General features: G+C 41.4%; 1 protein-coding gene across 2 annotated transcripts in view; it reads left to right on the forward strand.

Moving 5' to 3' along the window:
- tnfrsf21 (tumor necrosis factor receptor superfamily, member 21) overlaps positions 1-24,085 on the forward strand; it is a 56,437-nt gene that overhangs the window by 24,401 nt on the left and 7,951 nt on the right. For both annotated transcript variants that reach the window (XM_046060431.1, XM_046060432.1), the window contains 2 exons: positions 12,870-13,135; positions 23,610-23,874. In XM_046060431.1, coding sequence (XP_045916387.1) covers positions 12,870-13,135; positions 23,610-23,874 — 531 coding nt within the window. The remainder of the gene's footprint in view (positions 1-12,869; positions 13,136-23,609; positions 23,875-24,085) is intronic.

Below are 24,085 nucleotides of genomic sequence, written 5' to 3' on the forward strand. Positions count from 1 at the left end.
CGTATGTGTGGGGGGTAGGTGGAGGTTGACAGTGTTGTTTTGTACTGTTGTTGGCTACCCACATGGGGGATTCCCTACCGTCACCTAGGAGCCCTTGTTAGATACTTAGGATGCCTGACAAAGACAGGTATGGAGACAGATAGAGACAAGTTAATTTTAAGCACTTTGACCTAATAAATGACATATGCAGGTTTTAACCAACCCATGAAGTGTATATATATGAGGTATCTCTAGTTGCGATGAACTCACAGAAACTGATCACACAACTCTGCAGTTCCTCTCAGCTCTATAGAGCACTTTAGCATCTCTCAGCTCAGTGTTTTGGTTTTTACTGCTCGCAACTTTACGGCTTTGGTTCACTCACACTGCTCTCATCAGCCTTGTTTCCAGCAGCTGGCAACTATTTTCAATAGAAATATGAACACGTAGTGTTTCCCCTGAAATCCACAAAGATAATGATGCTCAGGCTGGTCACCTTTGCTTAGTGCTGTTGCCTTTGACTAACACTTTGTTAGTCATTTCACATTTCCTATGAAAGACTCCCACCATTTGGTTTTTAAAGCTGCCACTTTGGGTAAAAAATGCTGGAAACATGTCTAGATAAAAATCTGTCTTTTAAGTCTTTAAGACGTTCAAAGACTGATTTTTAAACTGGCCTTTTCATGTTTGAGTGTGTGTGTGTGTGTGTGTGTGTGGGTGTTGTGTGCGTGTGTGTTCTCCCAATTGGATGAGTAATAATGCATCCATGTGTATGTATTTACGTGTGAGATGTATGTATGCACATGCAAACCAAATAGCCATTTTACACCGCTATTTACTCTGGAACATAAAACAAAACAGCTTCTTAATCCTTCCAAGGTGCGTGGCTGGCTCCCCTTGAAGGTTGTAATGCCCCTTTACTAGAGCAGTTAAAACACTCGGGCAATAATGGAAACAAGAGATGGGAAACGTCAAAGCACAGATCACACACATACAGTGCTTGGCATTTGCTCAGAAACGGTCAGGAAGTAGTGAAACCTGCTACTCCTCCACAGCAGGGCTGAATGGGGCTTTCCAGGGCCTCTGGCCAGATTGTTATTGCTCCTGAAAAACGTATTTGTTGAAACAAAGGTGCTGCAGTGACATTAAATAAAAGGGGATCACAAAAATGTTGGGTAAAGGTTAGCCTTAGGCTACATTAAGCTGCCTTTGCTGTTGCAGCCACTTTGCCCTGCATTTTTGTCCTCCGCACAAACAGTTGTGTCGTTTTGTTGCTTACAGTGTTTGTTATGTAGCTGTGTAGTGGTACAAGAATATTGTCATGTAATATGCTTATTTTATTTAACTTTGCTCTAGATTCAGTGCTTTCAACAAAATACTTGTCAGACTGTCACAGTGTTTGACCTTTATGATGTTGAAATTGGGGTGGGTTGAATCTGACAAGTTTGGTAACTTTCTGAAACAAACAATCCGACAATCATGCCCACTTTACGCAGTGATCGGCCAGGTGTGCAAATGTGAGAAAGTAGTCGGGGTTTGAACTTCCCTCTCAGGTTACATGCTTTTTGTTGTTTTCAACTCATTTACTTCTGTCACTTGGCACAGCCAAGTATGATATGCCTTCAGGGACAGACTGTTTGAAAGTGTGCTACTTTATCCGCATTTATTCATCGAGTCAAGACTACAAAGAAATGCAAAAGACACACAATTATTGGAGAGAGATCAAGGAGTATTGCCTCCTTGATCTCCTTAATTAGCCTAGAGGAGGCTATGGCTGCAAGATTTTCTCACCGCATTCAAGTGTGGCCATTCAGAACAAATATATACAGATTTGCCTGAAGGCAAGGCAGGTTTTATTTATTTTCTGAAGCCTAATGGGCCATACTGGTGGCCTTACATGTTTCTGCCTATATTGCATAAACTAAGCTGGGCTTCAATGGTGGGACTGTGTTCTTAAATGTTTAAGTCCAGTTTGAGTAACAGATCCATGAGGTTAGGCTTATCAATTGATGTTATCATGGAAGCAGCTATTTTTTTTTCCCGCTGTGACAATCACAAGTTAACAGTAGAAATACAGGGTTCATGTTGTAAAGTAATCTACAGTCTTTTTCTTCTTCGTTGTGCATGGTGTGGCCAGACTGTGATAAAGGTGTCTAATGACATGTCAATGATGCCACTTTATGTTGCTCTAGGATTACCTTTGAAATGAAATGAAATCCTATCTCATCTTCTATCTTGATGAGATCTTTTATCTCATATTTTATTTAAAGTTTTAAAATGTCTCTAATCACAACGTTGATTTTCACTCCTAAGTGAAATGAATAAAAAACACTGGCAGCCTTGAAGGTAGCAAAACAATCCGAAACTTCAGGGTAAACTTTGGAAAATGTTCAGCAGTTATGTAGAGTGCATGCAGTTTGTAGTTGATCGCCATAAACATGGAAAAACACCTTTATGGTTCTTCAAGAGAACATCCGATAGAGGCAGGTTGCGCCTGGTGTGGTCACCACCAATATTATTTACAACATATATTTCCAAAGTAGGATGCAGATTGTGGAGGAAAACATGAAGAAAAACAACATTCTACCTGCCCACCATCCTCCCTCGTTAAACATCCACACTGTTAATAATGCCAAGTCCCACATCCAAACCCGGCGGGGAGCCACGTGTTAGAATATACTGCTCTGTGCAGTACCAGGGTGGGCCGAGGTAGCCTGCTCTCAGTTCAGCCTGGGTTTGATTGTGGAGATTTGAAGGGGGTTGTTGCCTGGTTGGAGGTATACAGCGCTTGTTGTGCTTCCACAAAGCCACACACACATTTCACCAATTTAATGTTGTGTGTTCCCAAGTTTGAATGAATGACTATGTGATGTGATTAACAGCATGGTGCTGATGCACACAGCACCGTGCTTCACATAATATTACTAATAACAGGGTGCTGAGGTGAGACCACTTGTTGGAGCCATATGTTTTTTCTTTAATTTAAAGTTTCTTATTTGTGTGTTTAATGGTACAGTGTGTAATTCCTGGCCACATGCTCAAAACAAATAGGAGGCAGCATTACAGGTAGATCTTTATATACATGCTGTACATACATGAATCATGTTTTTATGTCTTCCTGGATTAGCAGCTGTCGCTTCTTCTGCAACAGTGAAGGTAAAAGGATCATGCCTGGTGTGATGGTCTGCAGAGATGGGGCTTCTCTCGTGCCTGTGTGTGTCTGCTTCTCTCTGTCATTCTGGCTGTGATTATGTTGCAATGCTAAAGGGTTCCAATATGGTAATCAATAATTAGTGTTTCATCTCTGTTTTCCCATTTATATGATGTGTTGGGCATATGCTATAGTACCCACAAGCCAAAAATAAAAAGAAAATGCCAGCCAGAGTTGGGAAATTAGATGCCTTCAGTTCAGGATTTTGGATCAGTTCAGCAGTTTTGCAGAACTGACTAGAATGACAATGACACAGCATTCTGAATGTTGAATTGTTTCATTCTGCTCAATTTGTTTAAAACCTTTACCAAAGGTTAACACATAACCATATTTTTCTTACTAAACGGTTACGTTGTTTTTCCTGCAGAATCATCAGTGTGGGCATCAGAATTCTGAGTTCAGTTATTGACCTCTTGTTTTACGAGTAAGGGCAAGGTGGAACAAAAGATTGACAGGCGGATTAGTGCAGCATAAACATTAATGACACTGTTACCAAACTGCCGTGGTGATGAGGGAGCTGAGCCTGAAGGCAAAGATCTCGATTGACCAATCAACCTGGAGTACATTCCAACCCTCGCCTGTGGTCAAGAGCATATGGTCATGACCAGACAAATGTGATGTTGATACAAACAGCGGAAATGAGTTAAGAATGGCTAGGCCACAGAGAACTTTAGATAGGGTGTGGAGCTCAAACATCTGGAAGGGGCAATTGGTGGTCCTTTTGCATCTAAAGAACCCACTTGAAGTGGTTCTGGCATCTGATTAGTCCTCCTTGAAGCCTTTTAGAGGTTTTCTGGGCAAAGAAGATTTTTTAAGAGAAGCCAGGGTAGACCCAGAACACATTGGAGGCATTACATGTCCCATCTGGATAGGCCTCTGGATCCCCAAGGAAGAGCTGGAGGACACGGCTAGGAAGGACGCGTGAGCTGCCTGGCTTAGTCCGCTGCCACCATGAACACCAGGGGATTCCCAGTGCAACCAAAGGCAAGGAAATTCATTCATAACTGGCTCCAAAACACGTTTTTGTCCAAAATTGCTTTGTGGAAAAGATACATTGAGGATATTGTGGTGATATTGAGAGGAAATAGAGAAATCTTGAAATACAGAAAAACAACTTCTATCTTTCTTTTATTATGGAAAAGAAACAGCATGAAACTATACTTTCTAGACTTAACACTACAAGGGAAAAGGGAACAGTGCAATTGAGACTCCAATTTATCGTAAACCCTTAAGCAGAAACACTTCTAAAAGCTGAGAGTAATCACACAAAAGAGCTCATCAGGGACATTCCAATAGGCCAATTTTTGAGACTGTGCAAAAAATTGCAGAATCATATATTTCTTCGGCATATCAGAAGGCCCTAGATACAGATTGGGAATCCCTGTTAGTCAAGAGAACTACAGCTTCGACTTCTTCCTCTGGGATCTCTTTCTCCACTGAGTGTTAACCTCTAGCAGGCAGGGTCAAGGGCATTATCCTTAAAAGTGATCCATCTTTAAAAAATATCAACTCTGTGCCTCCCTTGATCAGTTTAAATGTCCTCACAATCGGAGAGATTTATTCTGACAATAGAAACCCACTAACAGTCTCTCCTGGCTGACTAATTAACCTGCAGATTTTGTTCTGTGTGGCCACTGTGTTCTAACTCATCACAAGTACTTTATACACCATAAACTGCAACAGCGCACTTGTCAGCATGCTGAAATGTCCCTGTGGTCTGGTTTGTGATGGACAAACTTAAAGAGCTTTGAAGATTTGCACATCTGAACATCCACAAACAATACACACACGAAACACACACACAAAGGATGCACAGTCTAACCATAGCTTTGCAGCATCCTTAAAGTTCTGGAAAGAAAAGAAAAAAAGAGGCGGAGACAGTGTCAGCTCACTGCTCTGCAGAGAGGCATATTGGATTCACACTCTGAACATAGTGGAGCCCTTTGGCCTATATAAAGAACTGAATCTGTCATGTTTCCTCTGATTTGTTTGTCAGCTGAAACCAGAAAATGTTTGGCATTTTTAGTCGGGCTAGTGGCATGGCACAAGGGATGGCAGTGTTGGTTGGTCCAACACTTTGGACTAAACGGCTATTGGACAGATTGCCATGAAATTGTGTACAGACATTCAAAGTAATCAGAGGATGATTTCTAATCATTTATCACATAGCACCTGGTGGCAAAATTGCATTCGGTGGCTACAGTTCTAGACTTTGGTCTCGATAAAATGTAGTTATTGGCTCTGCATGTAGTGGCAACTAACACAAACAAAAATATACTAAATCCAAATTACTCTATAAAACACGATAATTACCACTTTATCACACAGTACCCGGCAGCGAACTTGCTACGGCAGCCTTGTTATTGGACTTTGGACTTGATAAAGTGCAGTTACTGGCTAAACATGCAGTGGTAGGAACTAACACAAAGGCCCAGCTGCGTGGTACCAATAAAAAGAATTTTACGTGCTAGGAATGAAAACAAACAGAAACAAACAGGACGCAGTGGTCCGTTATTTCCCAGAGAAATCACAACAATGCAGCTCAGGTTACAGTAACACAGGCATAAACCTATATCTGCCCAGACATAAGCCTCTTATTTGAAATCACTCTTGGTAGCGATGTGGATCCGGCCGGTTCAACGACACAACTGATCCTCGAGGCGGCACTGGAGGAAGCGAGTTAAACTTGAATGGAAGGAGCAGTAAATGAAAAATAAATGCACTGGAGCTCTTAAGTTTTTCTGGGCTGAAAATACAAAGCAATCAGTGTCATTATCACCTGCACTGCCAAAGAGGAAGAGTCATTTGTAACACATAATGAGTATAGGGTAGTACATGAGACTTTTGTGCTAATTACTTTCCAGCCCCACAAATGTTAACAAAAACTCATCATGATCTGTAATACATAGCAAACATTACACTAGCCTCTAGTGACGCATATATCTCACAGTTTGTCCCCTCCAGGCAGCTCTGTTGTGCTTTATATGACACAAGATGTCAGTTTGCATAAATACCAGCAACTAACAGCAAGTAGCGGCTGTGTGACATTTCAGTTTGTTACGGTGTAGAGAACTACAGTCTACATATATTGCAGGGACAAGTGCACAAACTCTAATACGCACGCCATCCCACTACATGCAAACTCCTACGCAGGCTGACATACTGATTCCTCACGAGACTTATGTAGGTCATTTAAACGTGGTCATCCAGCAGTGGCAGTGAGGCATGCAGCGCAGGGGGGATTTCTCTTCTGTAGCTGTGTGTCATGGCTAGAAGCGGATGAGATTCGACAGGCTCTTGGCCTGCACGCGAGATCCCCTTGGTCCCTCCAGGATTGCATTTTGCGCAGGAGTAGGGGATTGTGTGTATGTATGTGTGGGAGCATACGTTTGGCTTTTCCTTTGAGTTTTTAAGCCATATTGCTTGAAAACACTTTGCTAAATGAGGTCAAGTAATTATGAATGATGAGGATTTTCATTTTTTACAGGACAAATAATCAGTTTAGGATTAGGGCTCTGGTTTTGGGTTATTTAGTTAAGTTTTAGGGTTCATAAGGTTATGGTTAAGGATGTGATTGAGGGTTAAAATAAGAATTAGGTTAAGGTTTAAGTAAAGGTTGAAGTTAAACATTTGATGGAGAGCGTTTGGAAGAGGAGGATGAGTGTGCACAAAGTGTATATATGTAGGTATCAGGATGCCTGTAAGCATGTGTGTAGGCTCCACGTGTCTATTTATACTTGCCTCCGGCTTGTGTGTGCTCGCATTTCCCCGTGTGTTGCATTTATGTACACGATGTGTATGTGTTTGTGTGTCGAGCCATGAATTACCACCACTGGCTTACGTCCATTTAATCTCTCCGGTCCAATCTCCCTGAATCATCCTGGATTTGTGCACTTTGCATGTTTGCTACACTAAATATTAAGCAGGGATCAACCTGATGCTTATCAAAAGTGCTGCAATTAATTGTGTGTTGATGCTCTGGAAGTGTAACTGGCATGTAGCTTCAGTGGGTAAAATATTGTTTGGTGAATTTACAGGATAAGAAAAATTCACAATTTGATGGAAAATTTGTTTTAAAATGTTGATTAAGCCATCAAAAAGAATATTGGAGGAAAACAGTTGACATAGCTACTAACTAGGGCTGGTTCAGTGTTCAGTGGCATAAACTGTATACCACTTTTTGCTTTGTAACTGGAAGAGTCTGCCTGTCTCTATCAGTGCATGGTTTCTTTGGCTGCATTGTAAACAGATACACAAGTTGCTCTTCTGTTGCATTAAACAATGGACTCACCATTAAGTGACAACCGCACGTCCATGTTTAATGAGTGGGTGCTGGAAGCTTGGTGACACAGCGACTACACACAGGGCTAGTTGGTGAATTGCTGTAGCTGGCCAGATATTTTGTTCACCATTACATGCCATTTCTTTCAATAAAGTTTTTGAAGAGAGAAAATTAAGCTAACATGCTTGCTAACGGTCAGTTACGGTCTTTTGCCTTCTTGAGCAGACCCTAAGGTCAAATGATCTCACCACAACGGAGCTGCTGCTAAAGGCGTGTTACTGACCCAGATGTTTGACACATGGGTAATTTTAAACAGAACTTAGGGACCTGATTTATTATTAAACAGCCTTCATCAGGTGCATGAACAGTCATGAGCATAGATAGATACACAGTCTAGATGCTAGATGATCCATTCAGAGGACTAGAAATAGAATGTCAGTCGGGAGAGAAAAAACCTTGCTCATTCAGGTAATTAGGCTAAGAGATGCCTCTTGACCTAATTGTTCATGTCCATCACCACTATCATACTTCATGTCAAACCTTTGGATGAGATGTACTCATTTCATGCATGTTTCTTATGTGGCTCAGCGGGCAATGTGTCATCAAGCATTTTAATGATAAAACCCTGTATACATGCACCAATAAAACAATGGATAATGCATAAATAAGGAGCACACACTTATGTCTGCATTGCCTTCTCTGTCGCTAAAGAACTGAAATATTTTTGCTTGACAAACAGATGAGTCAGCATTGGTATTTCCAGCCAAGTCATTGTCGAGAGAGTCAGTGAGGACGCGGAGCAGAGAGTGTGTGAACAGACAGCAGAATGTCGGAGGGGGAGAGCTGCTAGTGAAAAATCAGACTCAACTCATGGCTGACACGCCAAGTGGTGATTGTGTGTGTTTGAAGTACATAGTGAAGTCTATTTGAGATGCTTGAACTTGTACTGTGACACGCTTACAGTAAAAATCATAGAAAAGGAATTTCTTAAAACCATTCTCTAACAAAAGCTTGAAGAAGCATCTTAGCTTAAATGCATTGTATTTCCATGGGAACTTGCTCAAGTCATCTGATACAACCCCAACAAGCAAAGCACTGTCAGCGTAAGCTGTAACAGGTTACATTACTCAGCAGTTAATGTCTGCAGGTCAGAAGAAATATGCATCTGTAACAGACTGCATGTTTTCTTCTGTAGGCATTTCAGTCGAGGTGTGTGGAGGTGAGTAACGTAACCCAAGAACTACAAAGTGCAAGTGCATGGAGTTGCTTCAGTAACAGTGAAGGCTTAATCCCACCAGGCATGGCTGTGTCGCGTTCCAGCTGCGTCGCACCATCGGAGCTCATCGTGGCTGTTCCAGATAGTACTTGTGATTCTAGTAGATTCGCCCAGCACATTACGGAAGCTTCCCAGAAGTGGCTCTATGCACTGTTCCGTGGAGAACATGTTGCTAGTCTGCAAAGTCTTTTTGAGTTTACTCAAAAAGTAAACTCTTGTTTCTAAACAAATCTGTCGGACATGCAGTCAACTCAGTATAAGTTCTGAAATTGCTCCAAAACTAAAGAATACCAATTTTTCACTTTGTTGCCACAATTGAAATGCCAAAGAACATGTTGGGAGTCAAAATGGGGAATTACATTAACTTGTAAAAACGTTTTGGCTATTATCAGAAATATCAAGCTAATAACAAATAATAAATTTAATCAATATTACCGTAGTTCCTCAGAAGAAAGAGGGAAATGGTTGCTTGGATTCAAAATGGCGGAGTAGGCCCGTTGGACAAAGGAAAACTATGAAACAATATAGCTGACAAAGTGATGGACTAGCTGTGTCTGAGAAAGAGTGTGTATGTTTCTTTGTTCTACCTCTGTATGTTCCGTGTGCATAGCGTGAACACACGTGTAGTCAGAAACAAAGAAAGTACAGTGAAGCAGGAGCTCTGAATTTCCTCTGTGTCTGGCTAAGTTTAAGGCCAAAGAGGAGTGTGTGTGTGACTTGTATAGGATAATAGTGCCAGGTTAGAACCCTGCAGAGCCTTATTATAAACCAACACAAACACCTGGATGACTACGAGCAACACAAATGTCTTACTTGTGAACTGTAAACTTGCCCTCATGCTGCTATTTCTTCCTTGCACATTAACGCTTTCTCAAGTAAAAAAGTTTACACATATTGCTCACTTATCAGGGATCAGATAAATACTACAAAAGCATGGTACACCGTCTATATGACCATATATGTTGAAATCATTGGAGCTGCTTTTGTCCTGTCACGTGTCCCGTGTTGTATGTGACATGGAGAATGACGACTAAGTCAGTGTAATTTCTGTGTCACTTCAGCTGCTATTTTCCCCAGAGGACAGAGCCCAAGTAAGTAGAGAGTGGCTAAGTAAGGGAATAGTTTTACAGACCTCTTACTCACATAGTTACACCTGAAAGGTGTAAAGAGATTCTTTGAGAGATTATGCATTATTATATAATATCTGACCGAAAGGCATCTCAAACCGTGTGGCCCTATGTGGAAGTCAGGTCTTAATCTATTTTAAATGGTTCTTCGTTACATGTACACTTTTGATAGTGGATGATGTGCACATGGAGTATGAAACTCCTAAAAATATGGGCCTTGGTCTTTCAAAGGAAATGTGATCCAAAACAAAAACAGAAAACCTCAAAAGGCAAAATTTTTAGTTTTGACAGTTGTTCACTGTCAATTTATCAGCATAACGAGTAGCCTAGTGCTTGGAGTGGAAAAGTAGTAGCCAGTCCTCCCCTTATTCACATTTTGGCTTATGTACCCCAAAGAACTAACTTGTCAGTATTGACAACCATCCATTCATAACAATGACCTCAACATCTGAAAGTTTACTGTAGCACATCAAACTTTTTTTTAATGTACTGCCCCATCCAGTGAATGGTTAGTTTGTTATTAATCACTGGTAGCCTCTGAGAGATGCCGGTGCACAAGAAAAAGTCACGGTATACCACAGAGAAAAATGCAGAAGTTCTGGTACTGGTTAATGGTGAATACCGGCCCACTTCAAGCACTGATAGCTATAGATGTGTATTGTCCTTAAAGGAAGCCTATCATAACAAAATGATTCAAGAGTAAAAGTGTAGATTCTGATCCTTCTATTACCATAACAACTGTTTGTCTTCAAGATGAATGACTGTGTGTCTGTATAACAAAATAAGAGTTTTTACACAGCTGATCCAGAGAGGTTCAGGGCCAATGGCATACTGCTTTCTTGAGTGCCACTGTCCTCATGACTTAGTCGGAGAACTGGTAAAGTATGATGAGTGGCAATTGTAACGGGAGGCTGTGGATTATAGGTAGAGAAGGTTGCCTACTACACACATGCAAGATCAGTGGTTCGATCCCAGTCCCAGATTGCTCCAGAAGGCTGTGCCGTCGGTGTGTGACTGTGAGTGTGTGATTAGTTTCTTTCTGACGAGCAGTTGGCACCTTGCATGGCAGCTTCTGCCACCACTGTGTGAATGCATGTGAATGGGGTCAATGTGACATGTAAATTGCTGTGTAAGTACAGTCTATTTAGCAGAGCTCTATATGTCTGAAAGAGTCTTGTGACTTCAATCATCCAAATAATTCACAGTACAATTTTAAAAGTTACTGTAGTTCAATTTGTGGCTATTGTCATGATAAGAAAATGGGTGGCAAAGGTCATCCAATGACGTTTCCAGTTGAGGTGGTGAATTAATATGTTCTCCTGTCTGTCTAGGATTCTCCTGTGGAGGACTTGTTGCTCCTTGAACAGGCATTTTACGTAATTGTACCTCTTTAAAGAAGACTACTATTAAAATCTACAGCCTTGCCAGCAGCTATCTGAGGTTGTAGGCATTTAGTTCAAAAACGGAGCAGTGCTATCATCAGCATGCTAACATGCTCACAATAACAATGCTAACAAGCTGATGCTAAGCAGGTACAATGTTTATCATCTTTACCATCAAAGTTCAGTGTGTTAGCATGCTAACATTTGCTAATTAGCACTAAACACAATGTACCGCTGGAGCTGATGGGAATAGTTTTGCAAGAATTTGGTCATAAGCCATAACCTCATAATGGCAGTAAATGAAAATACAAGATTCTCAAAGTTATTACAACTCACGCTGTGGGGGACATGACTAAATCTTCCAGGTTCTGGGGTCTCATTTACGTGTACGTACAAAACAGGACTGGAAACGTGCGTACACCACTTCCCAAGCAAAGGCTGTGATCTATAAAATCCAAACTGAACCATGCATACGCACAGAGAGATGAGAGATGAGAAACCGCGACTCATCTGGCAGAAGGATGAAACGGTTTGAAATTAATAGGCCTACTGTTGTATAAAATAAATTGAAATATTACGTCTGAGTATTATAGGCTTAAAGCCTTTCTGAATAAACAAACAGTCGATTGATTGATTATCCTTGAAATGACCAAAACCCCCACAATTTTAGATAATTTACAGCACACACAAAAAGATCCAGATTTAGGATAATAAACACAAATGGAGATATCTGTTTCTGAAGAAGAATGCCTCCAATATGTTGTACAGTTTAATCAGGAATCATATTCATTAATAGGCTATTTGCATGCATTACAATTTATTCTCATTTTCCATAAGTCAGTCGAGCAAATACGAGTGCATAGTATCACATGTTTGTTGAAATGAACATGATGAAAACAAATGAAAACATTTCAAGTTGATTGTGATTTATAAAGGGAACTTGTTTAAGAGTTTGCGTACGCACGGTTTTGTACGTCTGAATATTTTTTGCCGTATGCCATTTTTTGGCTTTTGGGCGCACGTACACTTTTAGTGAGGTTTCTACGCACAGTTTTATAAATGAGACCCCAGGACTGCAGTTGACAGATGTATAGATTATACTTTGAAAGGGTCTTGGTCAATATCATACATTCAAAAGAAAGCCTACAGACTTCAAGACTATGAATGTCCTTTATAACATCTTCTAATAACGTTGTTAACGCACATTCATTTTGAGATGGAGGTCACATCTGTGTTCATCATAATAAACAGACCACACAGATCATTAGATGACGTACTAGTTACAAGGTGAAATGAAATTATATAATTCCAGACAGACTCTCTTACCCACACTATATAGAGGCTCAGTGTAATTGACAGAAAGAGAACAATGGTGTATTGTGTGGAGCATAGCGTGAGGGCTCCATCAGGTAGAAATAAGGCAATTGTTTGCTGCTGCAATCTGTTAGTCGGCACAGCTTACAGCCACTGACCCACATTCTTCAATTAAGAGGAAATCCAGCAATCATCTGAGTCTCATTTTCTGACCTTTTTTATATTAAATGGCTTATTAGTGGTTCAACAGTGGCCTTTAAGCTTGGGCTATCTAATTTATCTTTCTCACTCTGCTCAGGGGTGGATATCCTGAGGCTGGTGGCAGCTCATGTGGGCACCCACTGGATAGACATTTATCAGTCGCTGGCCAACGCCACGGAGAGGGAGGTGGCCGCCTTCTCCAATGGCTACTCGTCAGATCACGAGCGGGCGTATGCCGCGCTGCAGCACTGGACCATCCGGGACAGTGACGCCAACTTGGCCAAGCTGATCAACGCCCTGCACAGACAGCGCCGCATTGATGTAGTAGAGAAGATCCGCTGTGTCATGGAGGACAACCCACAGGTAGAGTGAACAGATCGGTGGACAAGACATTCACATACAGCTTTGCCCTTTTCTGAATCGTTGTGTAATGATGGAAATATGTCTGACCTTTCTTCACATCTTTTCCATCATCATCTCTGTCACCATCACTGGCACAATCTTTAGCACACACTGTTCTTTGCATCTCTCTCCCACTGAAATGTAATCTGTGAGGACAGCTGTCTGTTGTGTCCCTCTGGAGCCGGTCCCTGTGGTTTAGCTGCATTCCTCACATTAAAGCAACAGTTCACTTTGGGAGAATGATTTGATGTTTAAACAGTAATTACACTAACTGCAGCCTCTTTCTTAGTACATGGGTTTGGAAAATGCCTGTTGGGATGAGTTAGTGAGGGAGGACATGGTGTGACTTTAGATCAGATTTATGTCTGTTTGAGGCCAGAGTGAATCTCCAAAGAGACATCATCAACTGAGGCAGGGACAAGAGTAGAGTATAGAGCAGGTCTATACCGTACTCTTTGTAATATGATTTACAGAAAGCCGACAAGCACTTAGCGAGAGTGGCAAGGAAAACCTCAAACAGAACCTAGACTCAGGGTGGCCAGCCATCTGCCTCGATCAGTTGGGTTGAGAAAGAGAGCTTAGTAGGGATGGGGTCCAAGAGACTGGTTGATGGTTTAGATGAAGAAATCATTGAAGTTAGTTGGTGAAGATTAATGGCAGAAAAGCAGACTAAATATGTCAGGTTCTGCAGCGTTTTCTAAGGTTCTAAGGCTGTTTAAAATTCCTGTTTTTTTATTTTTATAAATCAGTACAGTTAAGGCAGGAAGTGATGATTTTTATCTCTAATAATTAGAATTTCTTCATTAAACATGCTCATGAAGGTATTACTACTGAGAGCTATAGGAATATGTGGCTTAAAAGAGCTGTGATTCTGTCAGCCTGGGACGCACAATCCTTCATCACCATTTACTTACTCACTTTTTACTTCCTAGTGACTGATATCAAATTAGTGCCCTTGACTGTGCTCTCCAAGGTCAGCGGTGCACAGTTTAAGCCTTGTTTTGGTTTAAAGTTGTCTCCGCTCAGTGTCTCAGCTCTTTAGCCGTTTGTTGTAATCTGGTCTTTCATCACGGCTTAATAACGAGCAGATCATCTGAGGCAATAGTTCTCTGTCTGCCTTAGTGGCTCAACAGTGGATAAAAGAAGATAATGAATAAGTTGTTGAGGAGGGAGGGATGGTGATTATGGAGAATTCACTGGGTTAAAGGGACCACAGGAAGTGGGAGCAGTTCTTAAGGATGGAATTTAGCCTTACTTAACCTGATTTGGCCAAAATTATGTGGACAGTCCACACATCTCTGGGGCTTTCCGTGTTTGTCATGTGTTAACATCACCATGCTCCAATGCATAAAGCCAGCTCCATAAAGGTGTTGGAGAACATGGCGTTCCAAAATCAGGTGGAAGGTTTTCCCAGAAAAGTGGAGGTTATAGCAATGGATTACTGCCTGGGATTTTGAAATGACACATTGAACTAATACATATGGATGTAAGGTATGGTTTGTGTTCTCATTTTGTTAAAGAGAGATGTATGGTTGTATTCAGAGATGGGGATGGGTATAATTTATTTACAGTACATTCATGCTTGTTAGGACTGTCGCCTCACAGCAAGAAAGAGTTCTCTCCTTCAGCTTCCTCCGTCCAAAGACATGCAGGCTAGGTTAATTGGCCTTTCGCCTGATGTCAGCTGGGATTGGCTCCGGCCCCCTTGTGACCCTGTAAACAGAATAAGTGGTTGACGATGGATGGATGAATGGTTTCACTAAGTGCCACAGTTAGTTTCTTCAAAAAATGGGGGGGGGACAAACTGACTGTGGAGCAGCAAGCCACTTTGCTCACAAAATTCCAAAACACTGTAGATATGTAGTATGGTCTATTGACCGTTACAGACAAAAACGTTTGTGCATACACACATAGTATTTCTTGTTTTTTTTTGGCTTCGCTACAGTTTGACCACTTTTCAGAGCATTTTAATCTGACCACTATAACTTCAGTCCCCAGAATGTAAACATAACCACGTTGTAGTCGTGCAATGCTGATGAACACGTATGTCATTATTAACAAATGACTTCACATTTAACAGGAGGCAAACTAAAAATGCCCAACAAATAACATTCAAGTCATGACAGCAGACTGTGCTGCAGGTTATCTCTGCAGTTGCTCGTAAATTTGTGAATAAAAATGTCATTTTAATACAAATATCTTCTGATCTGGTTGTCTTTTTTAAAGTTATTTTACTCCTCACTTGAACTATGAGGAAGTCAAGTGTATCTAGATGTAAGCAGAATTATTCAGTACCAAATTACAGCTGTATCTGACAAGAAGTCCAAAAATCTTATTTTTCACTTACAAAGCAACAAAATATTTTATGAATAATTGACAGGAAGTCACGATATTATAGTCAGCTTCAGTAAAGTAAAATATGCTTTATTCCTGCTTTAAATTAATGTTTCATAGATTAGTATATTGCTGTGCCTGCTTTCTTTTCTGGCATCACAGTAAGTGATTAAAGAGCAGCCATGCTGTTCGATTTTGATGCGTCTCCTGTGTGTGTGCCTAATAAATGCATCATGTCAGAGACTGCAGCAGACGGAGCTGCTGTCCTTGGGGAGGAGTGAAAAACAGAATGAATCAGTGAAGCAGAAAGATGGAGATTTATTTTGCTGTTCTGTATTTTCTGTTTATCAACACAAAGCAGAGTCAAGTATGTCAGTGCAAGTCCTGTCCAAAAAAACCAAGAAATAATACACCACCACAGGAATTCTTCTCACTGTGTGGACTTGCACTGTTACCGCATAATTAATGGTAACTTTTCAAAAGGAGGCCAAATAAAGAAATCATACAAGGATTTACATGATTGCTCCTGCTGTCGGCCATGTTGGTTTTCTGACACTGCAGCTAGCCAGACTGTACAATGATATCAAAAAGCAAATAACCCTGTGAAGTGCATCGTATAGCCTACAATGTCCTGGGTATAGGTTCTGCAGTAGAAGCCATTAATCAATCTACCTTCTGTCTTGTGTTCTCATGGACCCCAGCACTGCTCCAATGTCCACACTGACCCAAGTACGGTCTACTTGGAAGGAGCCCTGGAAGTGTTCTTGTTCCACCATTTGTATGCAGGATGCTTTGGGACCTGACCTGTGTAGAATAGCATACATCTTGCATCAACTTGGAAAGGCAAACAAATTCTTGGTAATTTCAGGGCTTAGTAACGGGGCAAGGCTAGTTTTCTCGAGGCTAGCAAACCATTTCATTCTACTATAGATATACTGTGCATCACAGTGGGGATAAAATGTGTTCAAGTATAATGACCTTAGTCAAGCTGCGATGGTGAGCAAGAATCCTCTCAAAGTAGCAACATGGCAAACAAGAGGTCCGGCCGCACGGAGAATATAAACAGTAGTTATGCACACAGTTTTCCTGCGTATCGCCACGTCATTACATTTTGGATGTGCTATATATGTAGAATGTGTTTTCATGGTTGTTACCAAACAGGAAGTGGGGGTTGATAGCCATAGTGTGTTAAGGGTAGCGTGAAGCTAATAAAGAGAGCAGCAGGGAAGTCCAACAAAAGTGCCTCTGGGAGTTATTATGCATTTACATGGTGTCAGAAAGGACTCTGCTGTACTTTTTCATGAGAAAGTTGCAGACATCTGGCTCAAGTTTGAGAAGGAATGGTGATTGCACTTTCTGTGTACTCTCTGCTAGCACAAAAAAAGTTCAGGCATACACTTTCCTCAGTATGGCCAGTTCTGAAGCCTTGGATAAATAAAAAAAAATCATATTTGGAGATGTCGAGGACAAAGAGAATCAATGTCATATGTCTACCACTAAAAAATGTAATAATGTTACGACACACCACGAACCAAAAAGTGGGAGAAAATATACAGTCATATGTGTCTAAATTAAGTATGCCTGCAGCAGTCTGACTGATGAACTGATCAAGGATTGGTTAGTGTGTGGTATCCATTGTGACGCCATGCGCTCGCAGCTGCCTAAACAGAAAGACCTTATGCTGGGCTCTACATGGAACTTTGTTACATGAGCAGTCAGAACAGGGCAACAAGGACCTAAAGGAGGAGGTGGGGGGGGGGGGGTGTATGCAGTACAGGAAGGCCCTTGTTTAAATTGTGGCGGAAAACACAGACAGAATCGGAATCAAGTGCCCTGCTTTTTTAATGCCCGTGGGAAGTGGAACCACTTCTCCAGGCGTCATAGATCTTAACAATTTTCTGCCAGCAAAATCAAACACACAGAGAGGAGGATACACACACAGAGGAAGAGCTGGAAGATGGCCTCAACTGTGGGAGTCTAGACTAGGTTCTACCACAGAAGAATGAACTCTGAGAGCCAAAATAGATACCTGATTGAATTATAATGTCATATCAAAGGCTATATTGAATCATGTGAATCCCAGTGCACTCATCAGCGTCTTGTTCACCGTTAACCTGATTGCCCATGGAGGTCGGGTGATTCTTTGGGTGTCAGCTAAGTGCAGCCTGTCACCTCTATGGACGTGGAGATCACTGGATATCTGCCCTCTGCAGCTTCTTCTATGATGCTGTACTAGTTTACTATATGACGTTTCAGAGCCTAACTGGAGACTGCTTTTTGAAAGCACTTGTATGAGGGTGAGGTAAAAAGGCAAATGACATATCTGAGATCTGCTTTTAAGGGCACCTATTGAAATACAATGTAGTCTTTAATAATAGTGCTTTGACAGACAAAGCAAAATACAAGATACTTAGGAGATAACAACACAGCAAAAAAAGCAAGACAAGATTAAGGTAAAGTTAAACCAAGAAGATGAGACACACAATAAAAAAGGCAACATGAATAAATACAGATAGAGCAGATAAAAGTAACAGAGACGACATCACATGAAAGTCACATGAAAGTAAAGTAAAACAAAAAGAGCTTTTTGAAGTGATTTTAAAAAAGTCACTGATTCTGCGAGCCTTATGTGCTCAGACAGGTTGTTCTAAAGCTGTGGGGTCACCGTTTAGATTTAAGCCTGGACTTTGAAATGCCTGCTTTAAAAGTTATCAATTATATCTTAAAATCATTTAAAAAATGGACAGGGAGCCATTGGAGAGGAGCAGCATTGGGTGGGGTGATGAGATGTCGTCTGTTCAAATAGCTGAGCTAAGAGAGTGACTTTTTGGTTTATGCCAGAAAGGAGGAAGTTACAGTAGCTGAGCCTGGAGAAGATAAGTGCATGAATTACTTTTTCGAGGTCAGAGTGGGAGAGCCTTGATTTTAATCCTGGAGATGGTTCTTATTTGCAGGAAGCTGGACTGGACAGTGTTTTTGATCTGGGGTTCAAAGTTTAGATCTGAGTGAATCTTCAGTAAATAGATTAGTCACTGGAGGCACGCCAAGCAAGAGACAGACATAATCTTCTACAAGTTAGTCATCTACACTGTTTGTTTGTCCACTTCCGTCTCTTTAAATTGAAAAGTATTTTGGGGGCATTTTTCTCATTTATCAGACAGAGTCACATGAAGAGGCAGACAGGAAATGGGGGTAGAGATAGGGGCATGACATGCAACGATGGTTGCCAGCTGGAGTCAAACATACAACGTTGTGGTTGTATGGTACGCACCGTAACCATTCAGCCACTACAACATACAGTAATCATTTTCCCTTCCTGACACAATGATGCACGATGAAATGTGCTTTTTTCCCTAATTGTGTGTTAATGACTTTGGTCCCATTACATTCCTTTCAGTCTCTTCCACAACAAGCCCCATAAGCTAATAAAATGAAACCACATCCATTCTTTCTGGGGAAAAAGACAAAAGTATCTGAGAAATGGCACTGATTCTTTTAAAGGTAAATGGGAGAGATTGTCCGTATGCTTTAATGCAGTCTGGGAGTAGGCTTGTCCATTGAACGTAACATGACATCATAGAGTTTTTAACAGTGGGATTGATGTTGTGCTCTACACAGTGGACTGACTCCCTATCTTAGTTAATAGCTCATCTGTTTTGGCAGTAATTACAGTTAGGTGGAACTCTTTGCTGTGACATTTTTGATGTAATTATATAAATATCCCCAGTGTGTCTGTGGTTCTATCCCCTGTGCCCTTCATACTGCAGCAATCTGCCAACTCTCCCAGTGAGGCTAGCTCGCTCAGTCTGTATGTGTGTGTACATATGAATGTTGGGCTGTGTGCCCAGTGAGTGTGTGCTTTTAGCTTGTGTCCCTACCAGGGTCTTGGGGTTGTGCTGACAGGAGTAGTCAGCAGCTCAGCTCTTTTCTGTCTCTCTCTCTCTCTCTCTCTCACACACACACACACACCACACACACACACACACAGTGGCCTGGGAGCTTTTCTGGAACAGCAGTACTGTTCTTTCTCTTTACCCTGCGCTTGGAACTGTTCAAGGGCATACGGAAATCAGATTCTATGTGGTTTGAGGAGCAAAGCACTCTACCCGCGTAGGCAGATGGGACAAGAGTTTGGTCATGGGCTGTGTGGCGATGATAACAGTGTCAGCGTAATCACAGCCGTGTCAAAAACTTCATGTTAAATGTTCAAATAAAACTCTAGCAGTACAGATATCCGTCTTTGAGCTTTCCACCAACACCCTAGTACAATCAAGGGGCCAGCATTGAAAAGTGACACCGAAACAATTTATACAAGTTCAACATGTCCCTGCTACTTTGAATAATCCATGGAACACACTGTCAACTGTTTTCATAGGGACTATTTATAGAAGAAAAAACATTCAGTGAAAATTGCTGACAGTGTGTTTTGTGTAATTTTTTACCTCCATTGTATTTCTGTGGAGGCAAAAATCTCAGAGACAGACCAGGCCAGGCCTGGAGTTTCATAATTTTAGCAGCAAGGCCACTTGGCCTTTGGTGTTGTCAATTGTTTGAGGGCACAAAGGCCAAATGCCAGGGTAGCAAGGCTATCAAATAAAAAAATGTTCACGGAAATTATGAATTTAACTTACGGTTTAAGGATGGTTTTCTTTTTATTCTGATGTTTTCTAATTTGTTAATGTTAAGTAGCAACTTGTCAATAATCAGTTTCCAAAGTTTCTTTTTCTAACATCCCATCAAGAAAAGTGACACTGATGAGCGCATCGACTCAATGAAAAGTTGTGTTTCAACATATGGCACCCAATTTAGCTAAATAGCCAGCCAGCCAAACTCTAATCTTGCTTATCTTATCACTATTGTCTTTTGTCTTATGGCTTCAGCTGCAAAACCTCGACTAACAGTTAAACTGATATTGAGGATCTTGAGGAGGAGGATGTGGGCTGGTATATAATCAGAGTGGGCGGATGATGCATCTGTCTCGCTCTTGTTTGGGCTGCCCACAGAGCGACCTGGTGCCCCTGATAGACAGTCCGACTATCGTTTCAGGTCTTATTTGCTAATTTATCAAACGTTACCTTACCTCAGCTCAGTCGACCTTCTCCTCTCAGACGTTCACTCAGTCACGGCTTTGCAGCACTGGCATGTCAAGATGAGTTAGATGAAGTGTCCGGGTTAGCCGGGGCTAGATTTCTATTAAACCGTCATCATAAATAGCCCAGTTTTACAGCGGTTCATACCAGGCTCGAAATCTAACCCACCATTGGTTATGCGCCCAGCGTTTCACTTTATGTTGCCCAATAAGAAGTCTCAACAAAAGAGACTGGTGTCTAAAAATTGACAGGTAAGAAACAGAGGTGGGGACCGGCAAAATCATCTGGGGCAGAGCAGGCAGGGACCGAGGCCGCTTTCATTTTTGAGAACTGTAAACAATATTGCATATATGCAAAAGGGATTCCTTCTTGTTGCTGAGTTCAGATGCCAAATATAAAGGTCTTACGATTTGCTGAACTTGCAGTGTTATCACCAGTTAAGTACAAGCAATAGTGGGATACTCTTCTTATTTCACTTATTATTAACTTATTATTATTCCTTTATGTTTAAACAAAGTGTTTCACTTGATGGGAACCCCAGGGACCCAGCCGAGCCAACCGGACCCAGGGTTGGCACGGCTGTAGCTTCTTGTTGTCAAAAGACACTGGAGTTATACTGGGCTGATTAATATTCTGAACTGGATGAAGCAGAATGTGACATATGGATCTTGGGTGATTTGCTGCATTGTTGTCACTTGTCGAAAGAAACTACTAGGCAGATTTTCCCCTTAATATGTATTTTCTTATTTGTACAAGACTAGTAATTTAACATGAACCTGATGGACTAAATGGAGAAAAGAGTAAAAATAATTATAAGTCTCCTGTGCAGGTTGAATTTGTCTAATCCAGCAATGGCAATTTGTTTAGATCTGTGCCACAAAGTTTAATATCAGCTTGTGTAATTTTGCCTTACCTATCCACTGAATTCCCATCCCTTGAGGCTGCTAAATTTGCCATCCCTTTTGGGTCTCTGTATTTATTTTTCCTGCATCTGCTCTTAAAAAATAGATTGAAAAAATAGTTGTTCCAGTTACATCTGCAGCTGTGTGAAAGTCAGTGTGTTTTTGTCACAGTGTGTGTATGTGTCTGTGTGCTTCTGTGCATGTATTCACGCCTTTGTGGGAGAGACAGAGTGTGTTTGTTTTGTCAGAATCATGCAAGTTGTGTCACGCTGTAGCTCTGTGACCCAGACATTATGGAACAGAGAAAGACAATACGAGAAAGAGAACAAGACGCTGGTCTTTCTATGTCATATCCTGTTGGAGCTCATTTATCAGGCCTGATAGTGAACTGAAACAGATTGAATCCTCCACTGCATGAAAATAGATTTTCATCAAAAGAAATGTTTTTACCTCAGCTGAATTAACTTTTTTTGTTTATGTGTTTGTTGTTGTGTCTAGTCTCCCCCCGGGCTCCAATTTCCATTTCCAGTGTGCTTGGTTGAATGAAATGACCTTTGTGCTGCTGCGACCTTTAGGCCTGGCTGGGCTCACGCTGTGAAAAACAAGACGCACTCTCATGATCTCATCCCCAAACCAGTCACTACTGGTTCCAACCACAGGTTCATTACCACAGCAAAGAGAGAGGGCGGTGAGAGGAGGGGGGCTGCAGTGACAGAACACGGAGAAAGGGAAAAGAGAGGCAGACACAGGGAGATGAACCGATGAACTGAAACAAAATGGGACACAAAAAAGAGATGAAACTTTAAAGAGGGAACTGTCGGAGATGTTAAAAAAAAAAGGATTGGGGACAGAGGAGACAAAGATGGAAGAGGAAGACAGAAACAGTGATACAGTTGAAGGGTTAAGGAGAGGCGTAACTAGAAAGAAAGAGGACGACAAAATGTGAAATGGAAGTATAGTGAAGAAGAAATATAATTGAAAATTACCTGATATATTAAGATATTATTATTGATATATTATTTTTAGTGTGTGTCCCTGGATTATAATACGTTCAGTATTCATTCCCCGCTATTGTTTTTGAATTGTAATTAAAATTATAAACAGAACGTGAAGTTTTGGCGTTATGTCAAACATGTTTATATATTGTGTTGCACAGCTATCTACTGTAGTTAGCATGCTAACCAGCTAGCTTTGCTCACCTTCTGAATTCAAGTTTCCCTCATTCACCCAAGCACTTGCCTTGTTAACTCATCGTAAAAGACACTTCATTCAAACTCGACAGAAATAAACCCATAATTCACAGCAAAAATATTCTGGTTCTACTGTTTGTCACTGCCTCTCTGATGCACGACCTACCTCTCGCTCCGCTCCCATACCCTGGAGTCCGAGTCCTGGTTGGAGCCACTGTAAATCACCTCGGTAGTGTATTCACTATCGTCAAACAGGCCTCCTTCTGTCTCGGAGGCTGTGTTCAGTATCAGTCTGGCCATGTTCACTAGGAGGCTGCTAAGCCCAGTTCCGTTTCTGGTGCCCATCCGACCCATTCGACGTGTGGAGAGTAGTCTCAATACTTACACATTGCTCCCTGAAGTGCCTGTATTTGTGCATATTCAGTATATTAGACAGTTTTGCATCCTCGCTGCTACATAACTCTGCTCTTTCAGAAATGTAAAGGGGACTGTCTGTGTTTAACTTGCTGGGATTTGCAAGAGCCCAGCCACACCGCCGAAGTGTGTATTACTATTTTAATGAATGGTTTAAACCTTGATGAGAGAGTCCTGACTGATAGACAAATGTGATACCAATATAGCAGATGAAGAACAAAAAAAGGACAGAAAAAAGAATAAAACATGGAGGACGTGTGGATGGAGAAATAGAATGAACGGGAAAGGATTGAGAGAATGTGACAGATGGAGAGATACAGGACAATGATGAATTCAGTGTTTCGCAGATGTGGGACAGCAGCATGTGCCCTGTGGGCAGAAAATATCAGCCTGTGTATATGTGTGTTTGAGCATTGGTTTGTCACACACGCTCATGTTTTTCTCCTCTTCTTGCTCCCTGACCTCATCTTCTTCCTCTATTTTATGTCTCTGTTTCTATGTACAGTTTGACATCAACCAGCTGATGACCTCAGTGAATGTAAGCCAAAGCCTCAGTCCCATCCACAAGCCACTCGAGTCCCCCAGCAGCGCTGGCAGCGGCAGTAACAGTGGCGGTATCGCTGGCGGGGCCGGCGGTGTGGGCGTGGAGCAATCGCCGGTGGACCGGATAAAAGGCTTCTTCCCTGACGAATCGGAACCCCTGCTTCGTTGCGACTCCACCTCCAGCAAAGACTCCGCCCTCAGCAGGAACGGCTCATTCATTACCAAAGGTGAGCAAGTTAGCCTTAATACATACAGTGGGGGAAATAAGTATTTGACCCCTTGCTGATTTTGCAGGTTTGCCCACTTACAAAGAATGCAACGATCTATAATTTTAATCATATGTACATTCTAACAGTGAAAGACAGAATCCCAAAGAAAATTCCAGAAAATCACATCATATGAATTTATAAAAATTGATAACCATCTGATGAGGAAAAA

Source organism: Micropterus dolomieu, linkage group LG10, assembly GCF_021292245.1.
Source record: "Micropterus dolomieu isolate WLL.071019.BEF.003 ecotype Adirondacks linkage group LG10, ASM2129224v1, whole genome shotgun sequence".
In the NCBI taxonomy this organism is placed as follows: Eukaryota; Metazoa; Chordata; class Actinopteri; order Centrarchiformes; family Centrarchidae; genus Micropterus; species Micropterus dolomieu.